Source organism: Bubalus bubalis, chromosome 4 (genome assembly GCF_019923935.1).
Source record: "Bubalus bubalis isolate 160015118507 breed Murrah chromosome 4, NDDB_SH_1, whole genome shotgun sequence".
NCBI classification, from domain to species: domain Eukaryota; kingdom Metazoa; phylum Chordata; class Mammalia; order Artiodactyla; family Bovidae; genus Bubalus; species Bubalus bubalis.
Window position 1 is genome coordinate 5,109,587 of NC_059160.1, and position 21,756 is coordinate 5,131,342.

At 55.1% G+C, this 21,756-nt stretch overlaps 1 protein-coding gene across 1 annotated transcript in view; it reads right to left on the reverse strand.

The window, feature by feature from the left end:
• Positions 1–21,756, reverse strand: part of PARVB (parvin beta) — a 114,136-nt gene that overhangs the window by 39,997 nt on the left and 52,383 nt on the right. Inside the window, exons 2-3 of the mRNA XM_025282715.3 lie at positions 14,517–14,606; positions 12,277–12,347 (exon numbers count right to left, since the gene is read on the reverse strand). Coding sequence (XP_025138500.1) covers positions 12,277–12,347; positions 14,517–14,606 — 161 coding nt within the window. The remainder of the gene's footprint in view (positions 1–12,276; positions 12,348–14,516; positions 14,607–21,756) is intronic.

Here is a 21,756-nt window from a genome sequence, read left to right on the forward strand (position 1 = left end):
ACAAGCTTGCCTTCAATTCACAGAGTTTACTATATCATAAAAGAAGACAGTTTCAACTGTGAAGAGAGTTGTGAAGAGGAGACACAGGATTCCCACTGAACAGAATCTCATTTGGCCGATGCTGTTTAAGGCACTTCTCCTCAAAATGAAAGCGATGCCCTGAACAGACTTGATCAAAAATGTATGTAGTCCACGGCTTCCCTGTGGAGCAAAACCATAAAACTGTCTAATTGGTCCCAATGACCTCCTGGAGATGGGCACTGATTGGTCCTCTCAGAGAGAAACGGAAAGAACACAAATCCAGCCTAAAGTGTCCTCCGTCACCCTCTGATACCACGCCATCTGCAAAACCGGCCACAAAGCAAATTTCTGTGGGGTATGTTCTATTTTCCCTCTAACTCAGAAATATTAAATCAGACACACAATCCCATGAAATAGAAGTAAAAGTAAATTAAAGGGAGGATGGGAGGAAGAAAGAGGTGCGCAGCCCTGTGGCATCCTGGTTCTGCCAAAGCCACCCCAGCAGGGGGGTGGGAGGGAGGTGGCCCCATGCTGCAGCCCTCCTCCATCCGCCTTCTTCAGGGAGGGAGCATCGGCCTGGGAGGCTGGGAGCCGGACATCCCCGCCCAGCGGCCTTCTCTCCCCGCCTCCAGCATCCTTCTCCCATCACCCAGCTCCCGCCTCCTCTCTGACCACCTTCTCAGTGTGCTTGTGTGTGTGTGTGTGTGTGTGTGTGTGTGTGTGTGTGTGTTTGGGGGGTCCCCATGACACCTTCCGATCGTCCGGATCTTCAAAGGAAATAGCCCTGGACAGCTCCTCTCCATTCTCTTCCAAGGCCAGCTCATGCCATCCCATGACGTTCAATGCTTCCCTCCCGGTCCCAGTAACCCCCTAAAGGTCCAGCCCCATCTCTGCCCCATCCTCTGCTGGTGTGTTTCATGAGCATCTCTGACTGAATCTGCTGCTCCCCCCCACCGACTCCCAAATCTCTTCCTTATCTGAGAAGCAAACAGAATACTGTGCTCCAGCTTCAGGAGCCTGGATTCCACCCCTTCATTCCTTCATCCCACTTCCTGACTGCATCCACTTCTCACCGTCTCCTCTCCCACCACCTTCGTCCAAACCACCTCCCTAGGCCATTGCCACAGCCCCACCGACCAAGCATGCTGCCTCCTCGCTGGTGCTCTTCAGATCCCCAAGCATGCTGCCTCCTCGCTGGTGCTCTTCAGATCCCCAAGCATGCTGCCTCCTCGCTGGTGCTCTTCAGATCCCCAAGCTCCTCTCGCCCCAGGCTTTTGCACACGCTAATCCTTGCAGCCTGAATGCACCTCCTCCTGCCTCCCTCACTGGCTGGCCAGCTCTCACTCATCCATCAGGTCTCAAGCTCCGTGATCATCCTCTGAGCACTCCCCACACACCCCACCCAGGCCACATTCCCCAACATGGCTCTCACTGCACTCAAGGGCCTTTCCCCAAACCTGTTCACGTTTGCAGTGAGAACACAACTTCATTTGTAACTATCTCCCTGCTGGACTTGACGTTCCATGAGGGCAGAAACTATGACCTCTTGTCTGTGGCTCTGTCTCCAGCACCCAGTGCTCACCGCCTGGCACTGAGTCCATCAGTTAACCTGCTGAGCACCCACTGTGTGCCGGGCCCAGCCCGTCAGTCAACCTGCTGAGCACCCACTGTGTGCCAGTCAGTTAACCTGCTGAGCACCCACTGTGTGGCAGGCCGAGCCCGTCAGTTAACTTACTGAGCATCTACTACGTGCCAGGCTCTGGGAATGAATCAGGTGAGGACTCTATCCTTGAGGATCTTCTCTTTCAATCAGACATTACAAGACAAACAAATGCACACACTGTCAGGCTATGATCGACGTTATGGAGAAAAATAAGTCAGAACCGTGTGTTGGTCATTCAGTCGTGTCCAAATCTTTGAGACCCCACAGACTGTAGCCTGCCCGGCTCCTCTGTCCATGGAATTCTCCAGGCAAGAGTCCTGGAGTGGGTTGCTATTTCCTTCTCCAGGGGATCTTCCCGACCCAGGGATCGAACCCAGATCTCCCACACTGCGGGCAGATTCTTTGCCATCTCAGCCACCAGAGGTAAAGAGCCCACCTGCCAGCGTAGGAGACGCAAGAGACGTGAGTTTGATCCCTGGGTCAGGAAATGGCAACCCACTCCAATATTCTTGCCTGGAAAATTCCATGGACAGGGGAGCCGGGCAGGCTGCAGCCCATGGGGTCGCAAAGGGTTGGAGGTGACTGAGCAATCACACATACACGTCAGAATACAGTGGACAGGCCTGACAGGCACAGCTCGGCCAGGTGACCAGGTCAACATTACAGGGTCAGTCATGTTGTCACACGTGCCCTGGTGGGACGAGATGAGGGACCTTCACCTCTGTGGTCTCCCGCCCCAAACCCATGACTCTGAGAAAAACATCAGACTAAACCTAATAGGAAGACATCCTACAAAACCCCTGCCTGGCCCTCCTCAAAAGCAACATGGTTATCAAAAACAAGGCAAGCCTGAGAAACTGTCACTCCCAGAGGAGCTAAGGAGGCAGGATGACTAACGTCATGTGGGATCCTAGACGGGACCAGAAAAAGTATATCTGCTAAGCACTAAGGAAACTGGAATAAATGGTGGGCATTAGTTAACAGTAATGTATTCATGCTGGTTCATTAATACAACAAATGTACCATGTTGATCTAAGATGTTAATAACAGGGGTAAATTGGGTGTGGAAATATGGGAACTCTTACACTATCTTTGCTATTTTTCTGTAAATTGAAAACGGTTCTAAAAAATAGTCTCCTGAAAAAAATTAGGCAGAGTTTGGGGCTAGAGAGGGCAGAGGGTGGCATCATCAACTCAGTGGACGTGAATCTGAGCAAACGCTCAGAGATGCGGAAGGACAGGGGAGCCTGGCGTGCTGTGGTCCATGGGGTCGCAAAGAGTCGGGCACGACTGAGCGACTGAACAACAGCACCAGAGCCAAGCAGTCACATTGGACCAGCTCAAGGGCCGGCACTGAGGGCCTTTCTTGTGCCAGGCCATGGGGCCAAAGGAGGCTCAACTGGCCCCCTCCTCGCTCCGGGAGTGCAGGTCCAGCCGGGGGACAGAGATGAAGGGTGAGCACCAGGCATCATGAAGAAGGCTGACCTGAGGGGTCACAGGGCCCCAGGATCAGAGGAAGCAGCTTTCAAGGGCAGGATAGGAAATGGCTGAACAGAAAGTGGGCCCCTGGGGGGGCGGGAGCAGGCAGGCCTGGCATCCGGGTGGTGAGATCCCGGCCACGGAGGAGCGATCTGCTGTCGCAGCGTGGACCCAGCAGGGAGGTTGGAGGGGCCGGAGCCCATGGAGAGGCCACCAAACAGCCTCCACGCTGGGCTGGAGTCCCAGACAACCACAGCTTGGCCACGCTGCCACCGGACCAGGGGCACAATTCCAAACACCACGCTTTTCCCCCTAAGACCCGAGACCCAGCAGGTCACCGGCGGTGGCTCTCAGAGGCTGAATACCCAGCGTCCAGACCCCCGAACCCAAGACTCTTGTGTCTATGAGTCCATGGGGCCTTTTCTGGACACTTAATGAGATTTCATTGGCTTGTAATTTTTTAGCAAAGTATATGATTTAAATTTAAGGCATAAAAGTAAGTGCAGGCTTAGGGATCCTAACCCCCTTTTTGGTCTCCGAAGCCCCCCTTCCGGCTTCACTCCGGTCAGAGGGATTCCCCCCCAGTTCTCCCTGCTTCTCACCCGCCGATCCCCTGCCTGAGCAGCTTTCCCTTCCTCCTGAACTCCCTGCCCTTCCTTGGGCCCTCACAGCTGCCTCAGAGAGACTGGAAGCCCCTGGGGCCAGGGACCCCCGTCTGCTATCTCAAACTGCCCCCCACAGCACCCAGCAAAGCCCGACAGATGCTATAAATACCAGGTGTGTGTGCCTGCTCAGTCACACTGAGTGAGCAGTGTGACTGAGTGACTCAGTCACAGTCCTGTCCAACTCTTTTGCGACCCCGTGGACTGTAGCTCGCCAGGCTGTGGTCCATGGGATTTCCCAGGCAGGAATACTGGAGTGGGTTGCCATTTCCTCCTCCAGGGGATCTTCCTAACCCAGGGATCAAACCCACATCTCTTGGGTCTCCTGCAATAGCAGGTGGGTTCTTTACCACTGGGAAGCCCAGGTAAGCAGGGACGGCTAATGAGGCTCCAAAGGTGGTTGATCACTTTTGGCTAACAATTTAAAAGATTTCGTAGGCAGAAGTTTAAAGTGCCCCCTAAGACCTCAATGGTCAGGCCCATAGGATCCCTCGGACAGCGCAATGATGGGACTGTACCCTGTGATCAGGCTGTTATGGGACAGCTGACCTCAAGAAACAGAGATTGTCCAAGGGCCTGACCTCATCAGGGGAGCCCTCTGACTTTGGTTCCAGAGGTCAGAGACCCAGAAGCCATAGAGGGATCCAGGAAGGGGAACGCCGGCTGTGACTGGAGAGTGAGGTGGGTGTCTGCAGGAGCAGAGTCGACTTCCGCCACCCCAGAGCCTCCAGTAAAGCACTCAGTGCGACTGGCACCCTGATTTCAGCCTCAGGAGACCCTGAGCAGAGGACCCGGCCAACCACACTGATTCCTGGACCTCAGAACTATGGGCTAACTAATAGATGTTGCTTTAGGCCACTGAATTGGTAAAAATTAATGTACACAGCAATAGAAAACTAATACAACCAGCAATCCACTATCACAAAGCCAAGCACGAGCCTCACAGACCACAACAGTACTCCCTGTAAAAACCGTGCACTGCTGATGTCTGGGGTCTGCACTCGAGACCCAGCTCCACTGGGGTGTTTGCTGTGTGACCTGGAGCCAGTCACTTCACCTCTCTGGGGCTTCAGAATCTTCACTGAAAAGAAGACAAATCAGTTCTTATCCCCCTGTGTTCTATGTGACCTGGCAACTTCCTTTCCAGAAGTTTCTCCCAAGGTGCCAGTCCAAATGTGCTCCTAGACATTTTCTAGCTCAGAAGCGATGCCAAATTTTGTGTGGAAAAAGCCGAATGCACAAGAAAAAAAAGCCTGTAGGGATGCAAATTAAACAATTGCCACTGCCTTCTGTTTGATTTTTACATCTTCCGGGTTTTCAGCAGTATATATTCTTCGGTAATTAGAAAGAATAATAATAGATGCCATTTATAAAAATTAATCACTATCCAGATGGCTTCTCTGCCGAAACTGACAAGCAAATCCTAAAATGCAAATGGAAAGTCAAGAGACCCCAAAAAGCCAAAACAATCTTGAGAAAGAAGAACAAAATTGAAGAACTCACACTTCCTGATTTCAAATCTTCCTACAAAGCTAGAATACCAAAACGTGACACAGAGGTCAGTGAAACAGAAATGGGAGCCAGAAATAAACCTCATGTTACAGTCAACTGATAATCCGTGAGAGGGCTGAGACAATTCAATGGGGAGAGAACGGTCTTTTTAACAAATGGTGCTGGGACAACGGGATATCCACATGTGAAAGAATGAAACTGAACCCTTCCTTTATACCACATGCAGAAATCAACTCAGAATGGATGTCCAACTCTTTGCGACTCTATGGACCATAGCCCACCCAGCTCCTCTGTCCCTGGGATTCTCCAAGCAAGAATACTGGAGAGGGTTGCCATGCCCTTCTCCAGGGGATCTTCCCTAAAAGGGACTGAAACCAGGTCTCCTGCATTGCAGGCAGATTCTTTACCATCTGAGCCTCTAGGGAAGCCCATGATATATCCATATGATGGAATGTTATTCAGCCATAAAAAAGGAACGGAGTTTGGACACATGCTACAACACAGATGCATCTTAAAAAACACGATGCCAAATCAAAGAGGCCAGACACAAAAGCCACATATTGTATGATTCCCCCTAAATGAAATACCCAGAATATGAAAATTACAGAGACGGGAGAATGCTATAGAGACAAAGTGGTTGCCAGTGGCCAGGAAGGGGGATTCAGGACTGAGTGCTGATGGATATGGGGTTTCTTTCTGGGGGTGATGAAAAGTCCTCGATTGATAGAGGTGATGGTTGGACAACTCTGGGAGGACACCAACAACCACTGAATTGTGCAGTACGGGAATTCTACCTCAGTACACCTGTTATTAAGAAGCTAATCTCTAGAACGCAGGTGTTAGCATCTGCCTCTGCAGGGGTCATAAACCTCGGCGATCTCACCAATGTTACTGTCACCAGCCCTGGAGCTCTCTGCGTGTCAGAAGCCCCTTTCTGATTTACTCAGCATAACCAGCAGCACCTAGCACATGTAGACACCGTCCGAGGTGTTTAAGCTACAAACGCGACCCAGTCTCTGTCTCACGTGGGTCGCAGATGCTTGCTGGTCCTCTCACAGCCACCAGAGGGCGCTGGTTCCTGCCCCACCACACCTCCACCCACTGAGAGTCAAACCCAGATTCACCTTCCGCCACCTCTCTGATCCCACCTCTGACCACCCTCGTCCTTGCTGTCGAAGTCCATTCTGCCTCCCTCGTTCGCCCTCATATCTGCCTGCACGTGTTTCCAATGGGGTCTCTGCACTTGGTGCCACCCTAGGTACCAAACAGCAGGTCTCCACTCAAATGCCCACCCTCAGCCACCCCACCGAAAACAGAAGGGAGAGGAAACCACCCCGCTTCTTGCTTTAGGTTCCTCCCAAGTGCTCACACCACCAGGTCACATATTCATTCGTCCCTGGACATGTCCGTCTCCCCAGCTGGACCGCCAGCCCGCTCAAAGCCATCACCCCAGGAGGGAGACTAGGAACAGAACCTCGAAGGTTCTCAAACCAACTGAAGAGCTGCCTCCAGACCGAAAGGTCTCTCGGGCACGCAGACCTTTGCCTCACCCAGGACGCAGACCTGTCGGAAAACACACAGAGATGTCTCTGCTATGAAGAGACGAAAACTTCAAAAATTCCCATCTGGATCTCTGACCTGGTCAAAGTGCAAATACGAAACCGAGACAGAAAAGGGATAAAAGTCAAATTTCACCCAACAAGCCACAGAGGTCAGCTCTGAGAAGCAAAAGCAGACCAGCCGCCCCACTTCACTGCCACCCAGCAGAGGTGCAGTGACCCCGGCCACCACCAGTCACCTTCTCCTTGTACCGTCCAGGTCGCCCGTCTCAGTCCTCCATCTCACAAAAGACTTTTTAAAGGTGGCAGCCGTCCTTATGTTTTCGAGATGTACTCATTTGCAAACCCCGACTCCCGCAGGCACGTGTCTAGGACGTGATATTAATGGTGCCCTGGGCACAGGGCTCTTTGCATGGACCTTCCACAAGCTTGCTTAAACTAGAATAAAAAATTACTTCCCTGAGTTCTGTCTGAATGATAATCAGGACCTGCAGCCTGTCTCCCCCAAAGCTATGACAGTTATGTTTTAATCACTTCCAAATACGCTTGTCATGGCTTAACTCACTGAGGATTCAGGCTCATTACAACCTGCAGACACATCACCAGGCATCTCTGCCCAGCGAGGATGGCATCGTCTTCTGCCCAGAAGACCATCCTTGTGCAGCTGACTTTCTTCTTAGGGGCGAAAGGAGGGAGCAAACAGAACTTAATAACCCAGAAGAGTCTTGTCCAATAAACAGGGAGATGAGACGGGAGATCTGCTCCTGGGGAGAAATGCCAACCCCAGGGACGACACCGCCTGCCAGCCTTGGACCAACGCAGCCACCAGGGTGGAGGCCCCTCTCTGGCGATTTACTCTGGAAAGCACAAGAACTGCCATTCCTTCTTCCGAGGATCATTAAAAATACAAAGGATCTCATCTGTAAACTGCTATCCTCCCCGGGGAAGCACCAGCTATTCACCCTGTAAGAGAGTCAGGGCACTCCTGGAGGACGCCAGCTCAAAGGACGGCAGGATGAAACCCGTGCAGAGAGGAGACAGGAGAAGTCTTTCTCAAACCCGCAGGACACTCACTTCTAAATTTGAACCACAGACCTGCCCGTGTGCCTCCCTCCCGGCTCGGCCCTGTTCACACCCACGTTCCAGCGCCCAACACAGCACCCTCCAGACAGCAAGCACGTAGCATCCGATGTCACTCCCATGCGTGTGGATGGGCACAACGGTTCTCCTACTGCAATCCGAACCGGGATTTGAATCCAGGAAGCCGACTCCAGAGCCCACCACGCCCACCCCTTCACACTGCGTCATACACAGTAGGTGCTCAAAGACGGTGCTTCAACGAACCACCTCACTCTTAACGCCCGGCTTAGCCAGATCCTGGTGGGCTTGTTGGTTGGTTTGTTTCACGGGAAGCAGAGAGCAGCTCATATGTTTTAAATGGTGACAGCCCGGAAGAGGGAGGTTCAGAGAGGCTAAGTTGACAGAGAGAGACAGGACAGCGGCCCAGACGAGAGGTTAAAAAGTGCAGGTGATGGAAAACAGAGAAAAAGCAAGGAGTCTGTGCTTCCTCTCAAAGGTCCCGCTGGTCCCATGGCTGGGATGTGGCCAGCTGTCAGGAGGTCAGCCAGACCTCACCCTGACCTGCTCAGGCCTGCACGTGGTTCAAGCCCGGCACCGAAAACAACCGCTTCCAGGCCGAATCCCAGCAGAGGTCCCTAGGAGGCAGCCTGTGCTGGGACCTGCTCAGATTTCATCAACCAGAAGCCTGGATAATCAGAGTCTAGGGCTTCCCAGGTGGCGCTAGTGGTAAAGAACCTGCCTGCCAATGCAGGAGACGTAAGAGAGGTGGGTTGGATCCCTGAGTTAGGAAGATCCCCTGGAGGAGGGCATGGCAACCCACTCCAGTGTTCTTGCCTGGAGAATCCCATGGACAGAGGAGCCTGGCGGGCTACAGTCCATGGGGTCTCAGAGTCAGACACGACTGAAGCAACTTAGTACCCACACACAGTGCAAGATGGGCATTCTGAAAAGCAGTAAGGATCACACAGGCAAAGTGGACAGAGGTCTGTCTGCACCACCAGGCCTGGCCATCCGCCCCCTCACCTGGCTCCCCAGGGCTCCTGGTGAACCACCTGCACCAGTATCCATAGGTCCCCCCAGCCCTTGCCCCCTCATCCCAGAGCTCGCCTTCTCAAGATTCGGATCCTGGAGGTCTGAACTGAGGCAAAAGGCCTGTCCTGCCCATGGGCTGGGCTGCACCCTCCCCCGGGTGGTCCTGATGCAGACCCTCACAACCAGCCAGCAGCCCAGCTCCCCAGTCAGCACCACGGTGCGCGGTGACCTCAGGGCACCAGGATTCAGCGGGGAGCAAAACAGTGACAGTCCTTGATGGCTGGGGGCACGTTCTAGAGGGAGGAGAAAGAACAAAACCAAACAAATAAACAGGCAAGTGTTTCAGGCAACAGAAATTTGAGGCAAAGAGGGCAAGAACGTGGCGGGTGGGGCGGCACAGGCAAAGAGGGAGCCAGAGAACCCATCCCTGCGGAGGAAAAGTCAAGAGAAAACCAAAGGCTGAAAAATAGCGCTCCAGGCAAGAGGCTGCAGGCGCAGAGGCCAGGCACGTGGTGGGGTCCCAAGAGCTGCTCTGGGGGGTGATCTCCAAGCCCCTGGCACGTTCTGCCCAACAAAGCATCCTGGTTTACATGGGGACCTTGGCGGGCAGGAGAGGACCAGTGTCTGGGAGGAGTGGGCTCTCAGAACTGCCCATCGGGTAAGAGACGGAGAAGAGGATATTCCCCACCCTTTCCGGTCTTTAGTCCTCCTTTGCCCCTCAAGGTATTAATGCCCCACACCCCCAGCCCCTCCAGTTGGCACACTGTACACCCCAGACATGGGCCTGTACCTGAACTGGGAATCTGGGGGACGTGGAGCTGCCAAAGCCTCCTCGGGACCCCGTCGGGCTGGCCCTGGATGCAGAGATGCTGTGGTCACTCCGTGTGGGCTGACCAAGGACACACAGCTGCCCAGCGTTCACCCCAAAGAGGCCAAAACTGCCTGCGGTCTTAGGAGGCAAAGCAGAGGCGGGTGAGGCTGAGCAAACCTGGAAGGGGCAGGAAGCAGCTCTGGATCCCATAAAGCAGGGAAGTGGCTTGTTTGTCTTGCATCCCTGGGGTCCAGCGCAGCTCCCCGACCCCCAGCCAGGGCGGAGATGAGGCCTCAAATGGACAGACTCATTCAAGATTGGACACTTCACACCGGTTCACAGGATCACCTGGGGCGGAGGCGGGGAGTTACTTCTCTCTGAGCCCCAGTGTGGATTTAAGGATGATACCCAGCTCCCTGGGACTTGTTTCAAGGAGTTGATGCTCACGGGCTGTCAAGCTTTGCTCAAATGTCAAAGAAGGAAAAAATCAGAGCGGGCACGTGATGGTTCATTTTAAGTATCAGCTTGGCCAGGATGGATGCCAAGGCAGCTGATGAAACATTTGTTCTGGGTGTGTCTGTGCTGGGGTCTCCGGGAAGAGATCGGCTTTTGACTCGGTGGCCTGAGTAAAGGAGAGGGGCTCTCCCCAGCATGGGAGGGTGGCACGCAATCCAGGGAGGGCCTGAACTGGACAAAAAGGTGGAGGAAGGCTACATTCCGCCCTCTTTGTGCCTGGGGCATCCGTAGCCTGACCTCTCGGACCCACTTTCCTGGGCCCCCACTGGCAGAGGGCACATTAAGGGACTTCTCAGTCTCCAGCATCACGTGAGCTGATCCTTATAATAAATCCCTATAGAGAGACAGAGCTATAGATAGAAACACAGGCAGACAGAGAGATAAGACAGGTAGATGGAGACAGAGAGAGGTAGAGAGACAGGGCCACCTCCCACAGGTTCGGTTCCTCTGGGGAACCTGACAAGCACAGAACATCCCCTTCTCCTACTTAAATGCCACCCACGCTGGTCCAGTGGTTGAGAATCCGCCTTCCCGTGCAGGAGACGGGGCTCCATCCCCAGTTGGGGAACTGAAATCCCACATGCCATGAAGCAACTAAGCCCGCACACCACAACCACTGAGCCCGCGTACCGCAACCAGAGAAGCCCACGTGCTGTAACTGAGACCCGACACAGCCAGATAAACAAATAACTAACGTTTTACACACATTGCCCGTGGAGAACGCCATGGTGGCTGAAATGCAGGGTCATTATTCCTCACCAACATTCTTCAGTTCAGGAAAAAACCAAAGTGGTATTTGGCGGGGGGAGGGATCTAAACCAGGCAAATCTAAACGAGGCAATTTAAGTCGTTCAGAACCAACATGCTGGGATGGGCCCTAAAACAGGCTGGAGAAGGAAACGGCAACCCACTCCAGTGTTCCCGCCTGGAAAAACCCCATGGACCGAGGAGCCTGGTGGGCTACATTCCACGGGGTTGCAAAGAGTGGGACACGGCTTAGTGGCTGAGCACACGACGCACACACTGAAACAGACATTCTCTGTCTCGACGTTTTAAACAGCCACAACTTGCAAGGCTTCTGTTTATCCTGAAGAAGCCCTCGTGAAAAGGCAGTTGTGTCCCAACCGCAGTGGTTAAGGGGGAGATACTTTTGAAGAGCCCCCTTTGATGGGATGTGTGAGTGGCACTGTGCTAACTGGCATCTGCCCAGCCCGAGGCTGCTGGGTCGGGGCTCACAGGGTGAGGATGCGGACGGAGCCCTTGCCAGCCGGGGGATTACCTCTGAAGCCCTGTTGAAGTTGAGATCAGAGCAGTCAAAGTTCAAGCTGCGCTTGGAGCCTGACTAATGCTACCAATGAACCCTCACCACGAGGCGGGGCTCGAGAGACCCCTGGAGAGAGACGCGTGGCTGCAGCGGCCCCGAGGGAGCCCAGAGCCAGCGCCCGTCCCCCACCCTTGCTTCCCTGGCTTTCAGGAACTAGGTGGCTGTCCTCTGGCCTCGCCTGTCCCCGAGCGTCCAGACGTGGCTGAATCTGCCCACTGCCCAGAGCAGGGGTGTCACCATCCGATGAGGACCCGCAGGAGCGTCCGGAGAGACCCACGGGCCCGCTTTTCAGAGCCTCCTCTGAGCGCCCCTGTTGCTCCAGAATCTGAATGCCTTGATCTCGTCTGCAAGGCGCTACAAGAGTTCACTGCGGCTGCTCGTTCCCAATCTTAAGAAAAGGGTCCCCGTGTCCCTGGGTACAGCACAGGAGGGTGAGCGGGCCATCTGAGAGCCCCTGGGGCCGGGCACCCCTGGGAGATGCTCCAAGCCATCCCGTCCACCGAACGCAGCATTGAGGCCCCTTGACCAGCCCCCTGGCTTCACTCCTTTGACCCAGAAGAGCCTGAACCCAAAGTCTTGCCCTCACAGGACACCCCAACCAGGAGGCTCACCCTCACCTTCACCAGCTCCTTGAATCTGGGGTCGTCCCTGGAGGTGGGGTCGATTACCGTGCGTTCCTCATTCTCCTCTGTGGAGACAAAGGACAGACGGGTTAGCGTTGGTGGGGGCAGCTGGCTTCCCTTGCATGGATGGGGGGATCGAGAGCAGAGACACCCCCAAGGTCTTCTCACGGAGCAGCCCTGCAGCCAGGCACACGGCCGAGGTGGGCGGGCCTATCTTCCAGGAAGCCATGGGGCACCTACCCTGGTATTTTGGGAGAAGCGATGGGGTGCTGGGGGAGCACTGATTCAGATCCAGAGAAAAGTCACTATAAATAAACCTGAGGAAGAGTTGTCCTTCACCAAGAAAGCTTGCTACTATGTACGAGCAAAACCCTGTAACACGCAGGACAGACCTCCATTAAAGAACTGTGTGTTTAGTCGCTCAGTCGTGTCCGGCTCTTTTGTGACCCCACAGACTGTAGCCCACCAGGCTCCTCTGCCCAAGGGATTTCCCAGGCAAGAAAACTGGAGTGGGTTGCCATTTCCTTCTCCAGGGGATCTTCCCAACCCAGGGGATCGAACCCGCATCTCCAGCATTGGCAGGTGGATTCTTTACCACTGAGCTGCATAAGGAGTCTTCCCGACATCAAAGAATTATGCTGTTCCAAATGTCCATAGTACCCAGGGTCGGGGGAGGGGAGAGAAACCCTGCTTTGGATCTGGGTGATTTCCAGACAGTGCTCGTCAGTTTCCTCCGGGAGAGAGTCACCTGCCTGGGCAGCAGCTGCAGCCAGCCTGAGGACACAGCACAAGAGGGTCTTCAGAGAGCTGAGGGGAAGCCCCGGAGGACCCACGCATCTCCGAGCCCGCCCAGCAATTGGCTGCAGGTCAGCCGTCTGGACGGCCTTTGCGTTTCTTTCTCACCAGCTCCCGCTGGCCTGGCCTTGTGCTGGGAACCACAACAGAGGCATTCACCAGGACTTCCCGTTGAACCAGGGATTGGAAAGAAGCAGAATGTTCCAAGACAGCCTTCCAGGTCCATCAGATCCCAAAGCACGCGCTAAGGAAAAAGGTGTCCAGGCCGTCACCTCATCAGTGTTGGCGGGGACGTGGTCCCAGGGAGGTGGGCGCAGGGCCAGGACCACTCGGCAGGTCCCACCCAGCAAGCCCCTGGTGTTGGGAGGCCCCTCCAGCTTGCATAGAGACGGGGCAGGTATTAATACTTTTTCTGATTTTCTGTATTTAAAAAAATTTTTTGGACATGTATGCACTGCTTTCTTAGTCTTTCTTTTTCGCTGCACGGGGTCTCATTGCTGCGTGGGGGCTACTCAAGTTGTGGTGTGTGGGCTTCTCATTGCGATGGCTCCTCTTGCTTCCCTCGTTCTCTTGTAATTCCCCGTTACAGGCTCTAGGGCATGCAGGCTTCAGCAGCTGCAGCACGAAGTCTCAGCAGTTGTAGCTCTTGGGCTTAGCTGCTCCACAGCAAGTGGAATTCTCCCAACCAGAGATCGAACCCATGTCCCCTGCATTGGCAGGTGGATTCCTATCCACTGGACCACCAGGGAAGTCCCTGTTCTGTATTTTCAGATGCTTCGACATCCTGGGGCCTTAGGGACTTACGGGGATTCCCCGCTCAGAGCCAGCTGACTCCCAAGACAGCAATTGTGTCCCCTGTGAGTGCCTTTCAATGCAAACAACCAACCCAGAGCCCACCCCCCGCACCAGCCAGCTCTCTAACTGAGCTCCCATGGGGCTCTTACACACCCAGCCAACAGCCCCTGCCCTAATCACCTGAGACCAGGTACAGACTCCTCAGGGCAGTTCCTGTGTCCCAGAGGCCCCTGAAACTACCCGAACCGGCGGATTAAACCTGCTCATGAACTCTGCTCACCCACTCTGTCCTGTGAAAACCACAGTAAAGGCGTCTGCTCGTCCTTCCCTGACACTGCTACCCTCCCCTGGCACCCGGGGAACCGTGAGTGCAACAAACCGTCTTTTCAAGGACAGTCGGCTCCCCACTCTCTTGGCCCATCATACTTAAATACTAATAAAGCTGACATTTGCAACCAGAGAGGCCGAAACCTACAAGGGAAAGCTCGCTTTGTTCCTGCAGACTTTTTTCTAAACACGACCTTGAGCTGAGAGCCCGGCGTGAGGTCTGATCACAAGGCTCCTCGTCAGCCCCTCCCAGACTGACCGCACACCCAGGGAAGTGCAGCTCGCCCAGGACAAGGAGCTGGCGGAAGCGACAGTACCGAGCAGGGAGTCTTCGGGGTGGACCTCCACTGGGGCGGGGCACATGGGCGAGTTGATGGCATTCTTCCCTTCTTCCTGGAGGTCACTCACTGTCAAGAGAAAGAGAAAGGGCAAAACCAGTGAGTATAAATGGGCTAGCATGGCCTCACATGTTGGCAGTGGAAACAAAGAGAAATCAACTCGTGTTTTTAAGGCATTTAACAAACATTCCTAAATGGCTGGTTGCCCAGAAAGAGTCCGAGGAAAAATGCCCTGAACCAAGAATACATTCTACAACTCCTCGCCCACGCCGGAGAGTGCCCAGTTCCGGCCAAGCCCTGCCAGGCTGTTCTCACCGCTCTTCGGAACACATGACTAAGACACAGAAGCTTCTGGATGCTTCCAGATCTTGCCCAGGGCTGCTGGGGTGGACACAGCTTGGATCGCAGTGACAGGGTCTGAGAAGGCAGGGTCCCTGTTGTGGACTCTGGGTGTGAAGACCCCCCCCTGCAGGCACACAGGCAAGCCCAGAGTCAGAGGCGGCGCTGCTGTCCATGGCCAAGTTCACGGGACAGAATCCTGCTGGCCTGATGCCCGGGGATGCCCAGGTTCAGGAGCAGTGGAACACACGGCAGAGTCTAACAAACTGGACCCAGAGACCTGGAGTCTCCTGAACCTTCGCAGGGACCGCAGGGCTGGCTCCACAGTGAGTGGGGCGGCCTCCATCCACAGAACAGAGAAGGTCCCCTGCCGCCCCCCCCACCGCACCCCTGTGCTAGAGACCCTCCAGGAAAGTAGCTCGAGTCTCACTGGCCAAGGCGTCACCCTGACACCGGGGGGCTCACAGCCTCAGCCTTCAACACCATGTTCCTTCCACTGGCCCCAACTGCGTCAGACCCGAGGCTCCAGCCCCCAGCCCCCATGCGGTGGGTGCAGGGGGCCCTGGGATCTGCCCCCTTTCCAGCCCTTGGCTAAGGACCGCTGGGCAACAGTCCCCCACCACGGACCACACAACCAGCCTCTCCCTTGGTGATCTCCAAGGACAAGGCCCAGGCTTTCTCCTCTGTTTTGTGTATTTATTTTTAATAGTCATTGATCTACAATGTTGCTTTCATTTCAAGGCCTTCTCCTGTGTAATGAAAAGGCCTTAGAGGTAGAGACCTACTTCCCCGTTCAAATCGAGGTCACCTTGAACACCTCCAATTCTGGGACCTGGAGGGGCAGGGGGACAGAGAAGCCAGGCGACAGGCACGATGGCCTCGGGGCAGGCAGACACATCTGGGAACCTCTCTGCCTGTCTTCTCAAACGTCAGGACCCCCGCAAGGACTGAATGCAATGATGAACGTGAGACCCTGAGGTCGGAGCCGGGCACGCCGTGGGCTCCCTGGACTCAGCCACAGACCCAGCTCTGGGGCCAAGGCCGCCTCTGCCCTGCATGAGGACGAAGGCAGTAGGGCCCAGGACACCGGCTTCCAACGTCAGGAAGACCCTGATACAAATCTAAAAAGCCAGGGGGTGGAGTGAGGCTCTCCGGCACACCCACAGTCTACAGCAGCAATGCTTTACACAACGATTCACAGCAAAAGGTGGAAACGGCCCACGTGTCCCCCGACAGATGAACAGGCACACCAATGTGGTCCAAACACACAACCGAACGTTATCCACCCACAAAAAGGAAAGGAATTCAGGCACACGCTGCCACGGAGCCATGAGGACACTGTACTAAGGAAAATAACCCAGACACGAGACGGCAAGCCCTGCGTGATTCCACAGACACGAGGTCCTGAGAGCCAGATCCAGAGCCACCGAAAGTAGAATGCTGGGTGTCCGGGGCTGGGCACAGAGGGCAACTATGGGCAGTCAGGGGGTAAGGGGGGCAGAGCTTCACTTTGGGCAGACGGAAGAGGTCTGGAGGTGGATGGGGCTGATGGCTACACAGCAATGCGAATGTACCCACTGAACCCCACGCTTAAAAAGGGTTAAAAGGGTAAATTGTATGTTGCGTGTATGTTACCACAATTTAAAAGGAGAAGAGAAAGTGGGCCCCTGCCAACAACAGTCTGGAAGGCCGACGCCCTGCAGCTCGAGGCGTCACAGTCTCTCCCCCGCCCCCGCCCCACATCCTAGGAGCAGAAAGCCACCTTTTTATCCCCGCATCCCTGGCCGAACGCTGTGCAAGAAGCAGACACATGGGAAACACCTTCACGAGCAAATGGGTTTGAGACGCACACACGCCTGCCCGGCTCCCCAATCCAAAGATCCCCAACCGGTCACTCAGACCCCCGAGAAAACAGACCAAGCTTCAGCAATTACTTTCCCTGCAGAACTAAGTTACAGAGTCTTTGAACCTGCAAAGAGCTTTCCAAGGCAGAAAAGGGAAGCGGGGAAAGGAGGTTTTTCACAAAAGTCCTCACAAGGGGACATGGGTAGCGGCCAGGGCCCCTTACTCCTGCCTCCTAGGCCGATGTCACCAACGGAGAACAGAGAGGCCAGGGAGGTCCCTCCCAGTCAAGTCCATCTGCGGTGGTTCTGTTCTCCGAGGAAGAAGAACAGAAGACCCTGGTGTCATACGAGCAGAGGGCTGCATAGGCGGGCTTCAAGTCCCAGGTGAGCCAGGCAGCTGAGTCCTTATAATGAGCCCGCAGCTCCTCCCAGAAGCCCCAGAGCTGCCTCTCAGGTCATCCACTCGCCTGGACACCGGGCCTGGGCCAGAGCGACCAGTGGTGGGGTGCGGAAATAAAGAGATGCTTCCACAAGTCCTGCCGCCTGATCTCAGCAATAAGGAGGCGTGAAGGGGGGAGGGCGCGGGAACGGCATTTTCAAAGCAGAGAAACTGGGTCACATGAAAACAGAGAAATTTTCACACCGCCCTTGAACATCAAAGATAACACTAAACAGGGCTCGGGATCTGGCGGCTTTAATGGATGAGAAATGCTCGCACAGACCCGCCCAGAACTCAGGGCCAACAGCACATTCTGCAGGCCTGTGAAGCATAAAGCCCCAAGGAACACAAGTATGGTCTGTGACCACCGAGCCCCGGGTCAGATCTCACCGTGCCCTCTGTGGATGTGTGGCCTCCAACAAGACCCTTCACCTTGCCCAGCCTCAGTTTCCCCATCTGGAACATGGGGAGGCAGCAGCACCTACCTCACAGGGGCTTCTGAGGAATCAGTTCATCCCAGGGAGAACCAGGGAAGGCTTCCTGGAGGAAGCAGTATCTGAACTTGGCCTTGAAAGATGGCAAGAACCTGGAAAAGGGACATTGGGACTCCATGCAAAGCCCATGGATGACAGATCAGAGAAGGGATTCTGGAAGCCCTACGTGGCGGCCGCATCCATGCTGAAAACCAGCAGGGTTCTTCAGGACTCTGCTACTATTCATGGCCTGGGAACCCTGGGGGACACAGCCCTTTCACCGGGGAGCCTTCAGTCCGAATCTAATGACGATCTTCTGAGGGTCAGTCTGGAGTCCGGAAGGAGGGCGCCCCTTAAACCATGGCTTTTCCCCGAGGCCCACAGTCTGCCAGGTCAGTTCAGTTCAGTCGCTCAGTCATGTCCGACTCTTTGCGACCCCACGGACTGCAGCACGCCAGGCCTCCCTGTCCACCACCAGCTCCCAGAATTTACTCAAATTCACATCCATTGAGTCGGTGATGCCATTACACCATTTCATCCTCTGTTGTCCCCTTCTCCTCCCGCCTTCAATCTTTCCCAGCATCAGGGTCTTTTCAAGAGTCAGTTCTTCACATCAGGGGCCCAAAGTACTGGAGTTTCAGCTTCAGCATCAGTCCTTCCAATGAATATTCAGGACTGATCTCCTTTAGGATGGACTGGTTGGGTCTCCTTGCAGTCCAAGGGGCTCTCAAGAGTCTTCTCCAACACCACAGTTTAAAGGCATCAATGCCAGGTCAGTGGCTTTCCACTAATCCCAGGAATATCTTGGCTTTGAAAGCACTGGTCCATTTGCCGGAAAGTCAGACACTTCAAAGACCGGAAACGCCAATGATCTTGCATCACAGAGATAGATTCCCCTGGCGTGTGGTGTGCACACTGGATGGGGGCGTTCAAAGGGCCTGGGGTCCAAAGTCCCAGGGCCAGGGACTCATTGTTGTGCTAAGGGTCTGCCCATATCCACACTAAACCCAGCAAGCAGTGCGTTCCCAACCAAGGTTCACCTTCCCGCAGTGATACTCTGCGCAGTGGGCCACACGGGCGACACAGGGCTGCGGAGGAGCCAGGAGGGCCGGAGGCTGGGAGAGGCTCAGAAGGCAATCCGGGAGAGGCCCTGATCGCTCCGGTGCTCCTGTGGGGACAGCCACACCTCACCCAGCCCCGGGGTGCAGAGCGGGCTATGCAGACCACCGTCACCAAAACCCAGGCGCTTTCAGAATAAAGCTGGAAATTTAGGGTTTGGGGCAGAATCTCCCAATTTATAAATGCAAGCAAGTAATTCAAACTCTGTGGCCCAGACAGGGGCCTCCGATTTGCAATCCCAGGTCACAGTAAATGTCCAGCCCACACTCCTGCCTGTCGGTGGGAGAGGGCCAGCATTTCCTGAGCACCTACTGAGTACCAGGCACCTTCCATGCCTTCCACTCATCTAATCTCCCAACACGTCTGTGAGGGAGTGGCTGGCCCTGGCTTGGTCCTCGCTGGGCCAGTGCCTATCAGACATGAAGGCATCTGATATACACCAACCATGAGCCCTGCAGGCAGGACTGAATCATTTCTACCTGGTCTTCACTCACTCTGCCCAGCTATGTCCTATCCATCTTCAAGCCTCAGCCTGCTGGCTGCCTCTTCCAGGAAGCCCTCCTGGGTGCTCCTCACCCATTCCAGGCTCCCTTCTGCCCAGCTCGCATCCCACTGCTGCTGCTGCTGCTAAGTCACTTCAGTCATGTCCTATACCCACCTCTTTCCTGGACCATCTGCCCACACCAGTGATAGCTCGGCTCCTGCACATAGTAGGTGTTTACATTTGAGAAGCTGCACAGTGAGGGGCTTGGAACCTGGGAGCCAGTCTGTTGTTTAACTACTCCATGCCTCAGTTTCCATCTGTGAAATGGGCCTGATTCACCCCCAGAGACGGAGAAGGTAATGACCACGCAGAACAATGTCTGTCACGCAGCAAGCGCTCAGTAAGCACTAGCTTCCAGCTTCTGCCAAACAGAGGGAGGCCTATGTGTTTCCAAACCCCATCTTCCTTCCATCACCCTACCCAGAGACCAGGCAAGGTTTAAAACACACACCACCTCTCCTGGTTGGAATGACAAATGCATGAAAAGGAGAAAAGAGAATCAAAAACTAAAACCTCAAACGTCTCACAAAGGGCCTGCCATTTACACCCCAGGCTGAGCGCAAAGGTTCCATCATTGATTTTTTTTTTTTTTATCTTTTTCTTCCTACGGGTTCCACTTATTTATTTATTTATGCCCAGGCTCTTTCCCCTCCAAAAAAGGCTTTTAGGCAGCTTTTTTTTTTTTTTTCTTTCCCCTTTTGACATTATTAAGAAAACACAACTTTGAAAGCAGGCTGCTTTTTAAAGAGCAAGGTTACCCTCAAGGGAAAACACAGATCTGAAGACAAAAAGGCTCCTTGCTCCATGAGGGGCACTGTGGCGGGAGTGGGGAGCACAACTCACCCCCTGTAAAGATGGGGTGCAAGACTCTCCCCGGGGGCTGACCTGCTGGGGGTTCAGCGAAGATGCAAAGCCCCCACGGTAGGCGAGCCGCGCCCTGGGAGACTGAAGTGCTGGCAACTGCACCTGGAACGTTTTTCCAAGCGTGTCCCTTCAGCACGGCAGGCACGCCTGCCACCGATGAGGGCTTTTACACCATATATACCCACGTCCTGGTTTTCCCAGAGAACAAAAGGACGGGGGGAGAGTTTCCAGCGGGCCGTCTGAACCAAGATCAAAGAGAAACCCCAACAAAAGCGGCCGCATGCCCACCCCCGGCTCCCCAGCTAAAAGAAGAACTTGGAAATGGCAGGAAAGCTGTCTCAATTTGGGGCACTTAACCAGCCCGTTTCAAGACGTGCCCACTTGCAGCTATGACAGATCCTACTCGAGGAAACGGAGTGGTCCTCAGAGCTGCCAGGAAAGACAAAGAAGGATAAAGGAGGGAGTGTTCCCATGTGAGTCCACGGACCCCAGATCTCTGCCCCTGCCACCCCACCCCCAGACTCCTGTCCCTCCCACCCCACCCCCCAGACCCCTGTCCCTCCTACCCCACCCCACAGACCCCTGCCCCTCTCATCCCACCCCCCAGACCCCTGCCCTTGCCACCCCACCCCCCAGACCCCTGTCCCTCCCATCCCACCCCCCAGATCCCTGTCCCTCCCACCCCACCCCCCCCAGACCCCTGTCCCTCCCACCCCACCCCCCCAGACCCCTGCCCTCCCATCCCACCCCCCAGATCCCTGCCCTTGCCACCCCACCCCCCAGACCCCTGTCCCTCCCATCCCCCCCGAACCCTGTCCCTCCCACCCCAACCCCCCCCAGACCCCTGCCCCTCCCACCCCAACCCCCCGAGACCCCTGCCCTCCTACCCCACCCCACAGACCCCTGCCCCTCCCATCCCCCCAGACCCCTGTTCCTCCCATCCCCCCCGAACCCTGTCCCTCCCACCCCACCCCCCCAGACCCCTGACCTCCCATCCCACCCCCCAGACCCCTGTCCCTCCCACTCCCCCCCCAGACCCCTGACCTCCCATCCCACCCCCCAGACCCCTGTCCCTCCCATCCCACCCCCCCAGACCCCGACCTCCCATCCCACCCCCCAGACCCCTGTCCCTCCCATCCCACCCCCCAGACCCCTGATCTCCCATCCCAGCCCCCAGACCCCTGTCTTTCCTACCCCACCCCCCAGACCCCTGCCCTTGCCACCCCACCCACCTAGGCTGGGGAGGGAGAGTCAGGGTTAACTCCATGTGTGTTAGAAGGACCCAACAAAATCTCTGTTAAATAAGGCTCTCCATCCACGGGATCACAAAAGCGTCAGGCACAACTGATGTGTGTGACTTCGCACCCACACATGCTTCCCCAGGGAAGGGAGAGCTTTCTACGACTCTCCACCAACTCTCTGTGCTCAGAGGGATCGCTTCTTCACAGAAGTTACACAGTTATCAGAATAACTAAGTTCATCAGCCATGAAGGTCTTCCTAACAGAGCAGCTCTTCTAAAAATAAATGAAGTTGTATTTTACGTGGGGAGCTCACAGCTCAGTGGAGAGACCATAGGGCCCAAATAAGACCTCAACA